This window comes from Ylistrum balloti, unplaced genomic scaffold (genome assembly GCF_031769215.1).
Source record: "Ylistrum balloti isolate Yb309-2 unplaced genomic scaffold, AGI_CSIRO_Ybal_v1 Utg371200, whole genome shotgun sequence".
Taxonomy (NCBI): domain Eukaryota; kingdom Metazoa; phylum Mollusca; class Bivalvia; order Pectinida; family Pectinidae; genus Ylistrum; species Ylistrum balloti.
Window position 1 is genome coordinate 247,193 of NW_026782653.1, and position 10,342 is coordinate 257,534.

The 10,342-nt window shown below is 37.9% G+C and overlaps 2 protein-coding genes across 2 annotated transcripts; both read left to right on the top strand.

Annotated features, from left to right (window-relative positions):
• The first annotated feature begins 1,839 nt into the window (after positions 1-1,839).
• On the top strand, positions 1,840-2,920 carry LOC132561410 (uncharacterized). Its single transcript, XM_060226137.1, has 2 exons — positions 1,840-2,274; positions 2,405-2,920. The coding sequence occupies exons 1-2, from the start codon at positions 1,840-1,842 to the stop codon at positions 2,918-2,920; spliced, it is 951 nt and encodes a 316-aa protein (XP_060082120.1).
• A 6,854-nt stretch (positions 2,921-9,774) lies between these two features.
• Positions 9,775-10,290, top strand: LOC132561411 (uncharacterized protein K02A2.6-like; the record flags this gene model as incomplete). Its single annotated transcript, XM_060226138.1, has 1 exon — positions 9,775-10,290. A coding segment is annotated over exon 1 (516 nt), but the record flags the coding sequence as incomplete, so codon positions are not given.
• Between the last annotated feature and the right edge of the window lie 52 nt (positions 10,291-10,342).

Consider the following 10,342-nt stretch of genomic DNA (forward strand, 5'->3'; position numbering starts at 1 on the left):
ATCTGGAGAAACTTTTCAGGTGGTGGAGAGGTTAAGCTTCTCAAGTGATTCTTGGCACTGAATTTTTTTAAAAATAATGAAGCAAAGATATACTGTGGGAATAGTAGCTTGGCTAGATTGGTTTGTAATATACAAATAGCTCCTAGGTTGGTTGCAATGGTGCCAGTGGAAACCAAAAAGAAGGAAAAAGGGCTCAAGTTGTTAGGACCAGTCTTCAGTCTTTCATCTAGATATAAGGTAATAGGAGCCCGAAGTGTCTTAGAAATTGAAAACAATAAAATTGTATACGTCATATGCAGTATTCATATATGAGTGGTGTATTAGTCACGCCACGCGTAGGAATATGTGTTGTGTTAACATGTAATAAAGTAGTTTCAAGATGGCCAACCACGTGCAGTAGTCCTCCATGATGCATTATATACCAGGTTTTGAACCCAACCAATTTATTTATTAGGCTAAAAGCCAAGCAACCTATTGCCATTGTAACCTCAATCTGTAAGAATGATGTAGTAAATGAGGTGCCAGAAAAGCAATCACCGGCTGGTGAGTGCATTGCTCCCATATGAGACTGTGTGCTCTACATTGTTCTTGTTTGATGTATCACTGGGGAATCAACATACGAATAAGTATACGGATAAACAGTTCCACTTCGTTTTTATTTGTAGCCCCATCATTGTACAGCAATGTTGTATCTCTCTCCTCCTGGTCTCTCTCTCATTTTTCTGATGTGTCCGGGCTTCTCTCGATCTCTCTAATCTCAACCTCAAAACTGCCTAAAAAAACTCTATTCTATCTATCTCATGTAATACATGTCTTCTCCTTTCATTCCTACACAAGCTTAATTATCTTATCCTATTGGTCAGTTGTATATGGAAGATGTGGGACTAACCTATCTGAATAAAGCCTTTTTTGATGTCCAATCTCAATGTCTAAGGTTCCAGATTTCATCTGTCAATTACACTAAATGGACCTTGCATGCACACACTATTGTCCAGCAACCCTCACACAGACGGTTTAATCCTGTTTGTCCCAAAACTGAAAATTTATAAATCCTGTTTGTCCCGAAATCCTGTGTGTTGTTATAACAGTAACGTACTGCAGTGTTGTTTTAACAGGTGAGGGAAGTTGTCCCAAAATTCATACCGGTAAATTAGTATGTGGTATTTTGTAAAAATGTGTACATATATGTGTGTGTATTTCAGTTTGAAAAAAAAATAAACAAATAGATATATAATATTATTTTAAGCATTTTGTTTTCTCTTAAACATTTCATTTGAAATTATCGTACTATTAAATGGGTTTGTGATCATTATTTTATAGAAACTTATTCTGAACTCAAACTCATAATTAATCTATTTTAATGATTAATTAAGAAAATACATATCATGGATCTCATAAAAACCAATTAAGACAATTAAGGTTTTTAAATGAGTAATTAAGAGAACAACTATGATAGATTTGAATGTGAACAGTTAACACCAAACTGAGTTTGAGATGAATACCCAAGCTACATGTGATCCTGCTGAGTGGAAATAGTGAATACCCAAGCTTAACGGAAGTACATATATATCACAAGAGTTGGAAATGGACATTATCGTTGCAACTATGGCAAACTACCAAGTTCAAGTTGAATTCACAACCAACAAGCGTCGTGGTCGGACTCTACATCAAGCCGGATTTAGTTATATGGTAAAGAACAACTACCGAGATACAACCTATTGGAGATGCTGCATTAGAGACTGTCCAGCAACCATCAACACCAGAGATGACATTCCAGTGAAGATGGGCCACCAGCACAACCACTAACCCAACCGATTTCAAGTAGAAGTAAAGAAGGTCATGAATAGTATAAAGAAGAGATGCAGAGAAGAACTTAAAGCCGTACCTGCCATCTACGACGAAGAAATCGCCCACTTACAGACATTAGATTGGACAGATGACAAACGACAAATGGTGGAACAGATACCAACCTATCCCTCCTGCAAGACATCCCTCTACCACAGCAGAGCGAAGCTACTACCCAAACTACCGACTTCAGTGGCAGATATCACACTAGAGAACGAATGGACGCTCACCAACACAGGGGACCAGTTTGTACTATTCGATGACAACAGAGACAACACGAGGATTTTAGCCTTTGCCACTACCAGTAACCTAGAGATCCTGTCAACAGCTACCACTCTGTATTGCGACGGAACATTCTACACTTGTCCGAGGTTCTTCAGTCAACTATACACCAACCATGCCATGATAGACAACCAGATGTACCCACTTGTATTTACACTCTTACCAGGGAAGTCACATCTCACCTACACCAGATTCTTGGAGAAGCTGAAGTCTACAATGGAAGAACAACTTCAACTGAACCCGAGTGATATTCATGGACTTTGAATCTGCCGCCCAGAACGCCGCCAAATCCATATTCCAGGGAATTACAGTGAAAGGGTGCTTCTTCCACTTCACGCAGTGCATTTGGAGAAAGACGCAACAACTCGGACTCCAGACCTACTATAGAGACAACGAGGATATCCACAGACTTGTTAGACGTGCAGCTGTTCTCCCACTTATACCTCCACAACGCATTGAGGACTACTGGTTCAACGCAATGGATGACCTTGAAGATGTCGACCTACAAGTGGACACAACACCATTCACCGACTATGTCACAACCCAATGGATAGAAGGAGACCGACATGTTTGGAACCACTTCGACAACGATGGGCCGAGGACTACCAACAATCTTGAAGGATGGCACAGCAAACTCAAGAAGAGGATTCCACATGCGCACCCAAACATCTATCTGTTCATCCGTGTACTGAAAGACATCCAAGCTGCCAATGACATCAACCGGATTCAACGTGCTGCTGGAGGTTTACCTGTGCCAAAGAGACGACGCTATCGGAACCTGGATGACGCCTGATCCAATTGAAGACTCTCCTACAGAACGACGAGATCAACTTCATCAATTATGGAGACAGAGCCACATATCTATTGCATATGGAGTGATAAAACTGTGAATATATCCAACAGTGTTATTCTTAGAACTATCTTAAAGTGTTTAATGGACCATCTTACAGTGTTTAATGTATCTTCGTGCTAAATGGAATTATCTTGTAGTGTTCAAGTGTGATACAAAATGGAATCACCTTATAGTGTACAAAGAGAACAGTGCTTATTGGAACCATTTTACAGTAACAAAAAATAGTGTATTAGTGTTTATAAAGCTGCCTCTTCTTAAAGTGACATTAGTGCTAAGATTTTTTATTAATTGGAAACAATATGGAACAGAAATACTATTTGTATATATCTTGTAAATGTGTTGTTATAATATATCAATATGGTTTAAAACATAGTTATTGTCAATATTATATAACTTATATAGGCTATTATATAACTTATATAGGCTAAAATATACATGCTATTTGATTTAAAACAAATATCTTTCAGTGCTTATTATGACCATTTTAAAGTAACAAATAGTGCAATGGATGTGTAAGTGTTGAGTAATTTGTGCTATGCTTGTAATGACTTATTCACCTGGTACCTGTATTTCAAATAAAATGTCTAATGATCATAATTACCTGTTGTTTTCTTTGCCATTACTGGCTTATATACACAATTCATGTTTGTCCCAAATTATTTTTTACCTGTTTTACCACTCTTGGGACAAACAGGACTACACCACACAGACATCACCACCCTTTTCATACTCTTTGAAATCCAGCCACACAGTGTGGTCTGGTCATCTATTTGCTTATATATACTGAGAGGAAAAAGAAACGCAATTAGGAATTTCCAGGTCAACTACGGGAAATAGAAAAGGGTTTTAGAATGTAATTACGGTGTAACTGGAAGATAGCTGACCACTGTCATCTACGAGAATTTCATTCGTGTACATTAAGTAAATCTTTCAAATTTGACGTTAATTCAAGAGTACCCCACTCAAAATGAAGTGCGTTCTGGACCAATCAATATTGTGATTCCAGACCGCCGGACTGGTTTTCATCTTCAAGCACAACAATATCGTGTGTGCTGAAACGTCAGTTGACGCTGCTGTACTAGAGGAACAACATGCTGCGCTAGGACATGATCTCTATAGATAGGTTTCCGTTTCGAGGTTTATCCATGATCCTCCGCGCCGAGCAGCCATATTGTGTGGCAAGGTTTAAAGTTCATCTCGACTCCATTGCCCCAGACAAATTTAAATCTTTTGTGTTGTTATAATGACATCAACTTCCTCTAAACTTGGCGACAAGGTGAAGGTTCTGTACAGGGACACGTTGGACGATGTTTGGAAGGCGAGATACGATGAAAAATTGCGTTTTATCAGTGGCAAGGATCCATACACGATGACAAATGAAGAATGGACAAATAAAACTGAGGCGTATCCTGATATTCAAGAAATGGACACCGCCAAATATTTGATTTACACCGTAAGCATGTATACTTTTGACGAGTTGAGGGGTAGGATGGGTACAGGACGTAAACATGCTACAATCGAAAGGTCGATGTGTTTTCACTGCCCGAGTGCGCCATTCTCAATGAACCACTGATCCGTTCTAGTGCCATGGTTATTAGCGGAGAAGAGTGGTAGTGCGATATGTGGACACTGCACATGTATGGCAGGACTAGGAGAAGTGTTCCCATGTATTAGCTCTATTGTTTACTATAGAAGCAACCTTGACTCTGAGGAACAACAAGACTAACTGAAGAGAAATCTTACTGGCTACTTCCTTCAGCTATCAAAAAGGTAAATTTTACACTACATTATCATGTACCAATTATACTGTCTGCGGATGACCTAGGATGTTGCATGGACATTGAACCCCGATTCACTCACCTAGCTATAATACATGTATACATCCACTTTTTCCTGTAGATTATATGTATTCCAGTAATTATAGATAAGGTAATATATGTAATCAATTTTTACCAATGATGAGTGCACATGCAGACATGTATGTAATGAATAGAATCTTAAATTATGCATTAATTCTCTCTACATTTTATATTTTTCAGGCTGATTATAAAACCATACAAGAAATAGACTTCACGTCAGCAAAGACCAAGAAAACAAAGCTGGAGACACCCCCGCCCCATTAAAACAAAGGAAACTCCCAGATGTAACAGCCCCTACTTCTCAAGAACTTGGCGACTTGTACAGCAATATACACAAACTAAAATCAACAGGAATAAAACAGCGATTTTGTCATTACTTCCAAGCTATGCTGAGGAGTATAGACCCGCCTCCCTGACAAGAAATACCTCTTAGTACTTCAGAACTGTTTGACGACAATTATGTGAATGCGGATGAAGAGCAGCTGAACTCTAGATGTGAACAAGTGTTTGATGATTTGTGTGTTACAGAGGAGGAAGCGAAAAATTGTGAAATAAATACAAGATCCCAAGCAAACTGCAAGCAATGGTTCCGTCTCAGAGCGGTAAGAATAACTGCGTCAAAGCCTGCAGAAGTCCACTGGATGTGTAAAAGAATGCTACCCGATGTCCAGAGGTTTCTCAAATACTGCTACCCAGTGGGGCTGCCAACATGAGAAAACAGCAAGAAATCAATACAGAAAAGAAATGGAGGGATTACACAAGACAGTGGTTTGTTAATGCGTGGGAAACGTCTGGTTATTCCAACATGCCTGAGAGCAGATATGCTCCAGAGGATACATGAAGGTCACCAGGGCATCGTAAAATGTCGTGAGCGTGCGCGTACCTCTGAACTATTAAAAGTTAATATGTAAGTTAAATTAAACTATCCAAAACTGTATTCTACTAGACATAAGTCAGACGTGTTGTCCAGAAGCCACAACATACTTTCTGTTAATAATCTATCACACATGTCCAGTATACATTTGCTCCCGGGTTAATTACATAAGCTTACCAATACCGTCTAGCAGGACAGGTCAGCAAAACCTTAGCTTGTCGTAAACCACCTAATCTACCACTATGTGTGTGCATTAGACCATGTAAATAACTCATGTATTATCCACTTCTTGTTAGCAAATATGTAATATTAGATTATCAATGTCTACGAATTTTAGTATAAATACGACTAGGTTTCTAGCCAGTCGTCTAATCGGTTCCTGAAGGCATGCGAGTGTACCACCTCTCCATGTCTACACACAATAAATTTACATCAACCTGAACAGCGTTTGGATTTCTTCATCTCCACTCAACACTGCACCACTCTTCATTCTCAACAAAGAAGTTCACCCACTACACTTTATCGGACACCACTTCACTTTATTGGTCCCGTGACTTCACTTTATTGGCGCCGTGACCTCGGACACCGCTTCACTACGATCACCAGTCATTCGTAAGGTAAGTGAATTGATTCTTATCTTTTTATCCGTAGAAACATTTGAACCCAAGTCATTTTTTACTTACTAATTAATCTATACATATATACATACATGTTTCTTTTATTATAATGTCTTTTTCTAAATCTATAATGGAAGAAAATCAACACACCCAATCTTCAACTGAATATGCCATCCAGTTACTTAAAGCTGTAGATTGTGCCATGATAGAAAATACACAATTCCCATCACAAATACACACAGCTCCTTACAACACACACAGACACATGTAGAGATGAAGAACCAATAGAAATAGACGCTACACGGGTAAGATCCATAAACCCTTATACGCATGACAACAGAAATTCACACTCCACAGGAACTCGACCACAGAAACATACCACAAGTCACAAATCACAATATCACACTTACCCAGATCAACAGTCTACATACCGACACCATCATAATCCCTCTGGTCACCAGACTTCTTACGCAACAAATTCACACAAGTCTACACAACACTATCGCCACAGGGGTACAAACAACCATCACAGACACCCAAAGCCACAATCATATCATTATAACACAACAAGTATTAAATATTTCATTTAGTTCATTATGGAAGCCATTCCAAGATAAATTTCCAAACTATTCTAATGTTACTCTTCCACATAAGTTACAAACAATGGAAAAAATACCAATGAAATCTTTAATTCAGCAACTATCAGAAATTGAACCAATTGAAAGTAATCTTTGGGATTATAAACAGTATTTTATTCCTATTTTCACGTGTTTAGGCTTAGTTTTAGTATTTTTTAGTATATTTTGTGTATGGTTCAAATGTTTCTTGCGGAAAAAGACAAAAAGTCAATTTACGAAATCGAACGCCATTGACCAAAATGATCAAGACGGACACAAACCAAAATATTCCAGTCCAGCGGATGTATCAGAAATACAACAAACACAGCCGTTGATGCCACCCATGTATCCAGCACAGCTCTATCCACGCCTACAAAACATACTTCCACCACCAAGAATTGAAGAAGAGCCAGTGTAGAAATATTCATCAAACATGTTGACATTTACATTTATTTTCGTTAAATTTCGTCGTTAAATTTTGCCCTCTCGTCAAAAGAGACACTATTTTCAACATCATCCTTATTTTACAAGTTTTTCTACTATGGAGAGTTTACCTTACGTGATATTCAACACGGAGTGACCATTGTTTTCTTAAACTCTACCATAATGTGTTTGAAACAGAGTTAGTGATGTGGTTTAACACACACGAAAATGTAATTCTCTGTATCGCATACGATACATCTAGTAGAACTCAACAATATTTCGACGGACAGGAATCATCCGATGCAGTTTAATGCCGGAAAGACAGAAGAAGTCTTCGTTTCCTGATCAGAATCGTATTTATTATTTTACCTCTAACGACGAACTTTGTATTGTTTTATCATTAACTCTTCATCGTTTGTCTCAGCCTTTTTGTGCAAGATATCACGTCTAGACGGTAGTACGTCAACCAAGAACTTTTCGTCATTTTCATATTTACAAGACTCATGTGATGAACATTACTTTTATTTGGCCTCTTCGTCAAGACTTGTGATTTGGAACCTTCGCCGTGTGGAACTATCAACTTGTGGAGTGATTGAACTGTCTTATTAATATTTCGAACTGTACTATTCATATAATAACTGTAATATCAATTTATTATTGCCTTTCGTTCTCAGTTCTTTATTAGTACACAATACTTTTATGTTTATTCTATTGCAAATATTGTAAAATTGCATGTATTACATGTAAGTTTTTATATCTAAATATTATATTGACCTCGTACATTACCTATGTATGTTACATCTTCAGTATTTTATATATTTATGTCTATTAATTATAAGGAACCATCCCTTAATCGGGTAATAACAATAATTAATCGTTATGATTTACAAAAGTTTTCAATTACTAGTTTTATCAGATCTCAATGATCTATTTTTTATTTTTTTGAAATGTTATCTTGAAATGTTACAAATTGTGCTGTTTTACATATCATTATCCTTAGAGAGTTCCAAATCAATTATGTTTTCAACATGTTCACACAACTTTTATTCACATACTATTTGGAGAGTTTCGCCTACGTGATATTACACGAGGATTTAAATGTTTAAACTCTACCATTTTATGTCAGAGTCAAAGTCAGTGACGTGGTTGTACACGCACAATATTCATATGAAAGACTTTGTTACTCATAAGACATATTTACACAAATACATATTTACACAAATACATATTTCTATGCGGATGAAACATTCCCGATACATTTATATATCAATAACTTAATGATAAGGAACTTTCTGATTTTATTTCATTTTCTCATCAATTGTACTAGTCATAGCCTTATTGTGAGCGTGACGTCATGACTTAGCATAACAGACGGTGGTACGTCGTAACTAAGTATATTTACATATTTTTTCATTAATTAATTGTAACACAGCACAATGAAAACATTTGTCGATAATTGAAATTTATCAAAGTCGAGCGAAAGCCTTACTATCCACTAGATTTTTTTTTCTTCTCTTCGTTTTTTATCAAAATGTACATCGTTAACAAGCAAGTTTCATGGTTATTCATGGTTTTATTACAAAGGGACGTAAGGAACTATTAATATTTTCATAGATGATGTCAAAATTATAACTAATTTGAAATCAATTTTATACAAAGGGACGAATGAACTATTAAAAGTTAATATTTAAGTTAAATTAAACTATCCAAACAAAACTGTATTCTACTAGACATAAGTCAGACGTGTTGTCCAGAAGCCAGAACATACTTTCTGTTAATAATCTATCACACATGTCCAGTATACATTCGCTCCCGGGTTAATTACATAAGCTTACCAATACCGTCTAGCAGGACAGGTCAGCAAAACCTTAGCTTGTCGTAAACCACCTAATCTACCACTATGTGTGTGCATTAGACCATGTAAATAACTCATGTATTATCCACTTCTTGTTAGCAAATATGTAATATTAGATTATCAATGTCTACGAATTTTAGTATAAATACGACTAGGTTTCTAGCCAGTCGTCGAATCGGTTCCTGAAGGCATGCGAGTGTACCACCTCTCCATGTCTACACACAATAAATTTACATCAACCTGAACAGCGTTTGGATTTCTTCATCTCCACTCAACACTGCACCACTCTTCATTCTCAACAAAGAAGTTCACCCACTACACTTTATCGGACACCACTTCACTTTATTGGTCCCGTGACTTCACTTTACCTCTCTGTGGTGGCCTAGAATCGGTCCCGAGATAGAGGATGTTCCACTGATTTGTTCTATATGAACAACAAGAACTATTTGCTTGTGATTGACTATTTTTCGAGATATGTCGAAATCGCGTTATTACAGTCTACTTCATCAGAAGCCATCATGAACCACCTCAAGTCAATTTTTGCGCGTCATGGCACCCGAGACTCTAATATCTGACAATGGGCCACAGTATGCCAGTGCATTATTTGTGAAGTTTGCTGCTGAGTATGGCTTTCGTCATGAAACCAGTAGTCCGCACTTCCCACAAGCCAATGGAGAAGCAGAGCGCGCGGTTCAAACGGTTAAACGCGTATTGAGGAACGCGAAGGATCCTTATCGGGCTCTTCTAGCATACCGTGCAACACCCCTGAAAAATGGGTTCAGTCCAGCAGAACTGTTAATGGGTCGAAAACTGCGAATGACTCTACCTGAAAACCCAAGTAACCTTATCCCTCAATGGCCAGATTTAGACAAAGTTCGCGAAAGGGAAACAAAGGATCGGTTAGCTCAGAAAGAAAACCATGATCTCACGCGTCGGGCAAGATCTTTTCCCAAGCTTGAGCCAGGAGAAACGGTGTGGGTTAAAGGTCCAGGTGGTGGCTTCAGTGCTTCCGTGTCTTCAGCTGTCAACGACAGATCGTACCTGTTGAAAACTCCGTCAGGACAGGTCAGGAGGAACCGTCGTCATCTTGTGTCAGCTCCCAGGTTGATACCAGAGA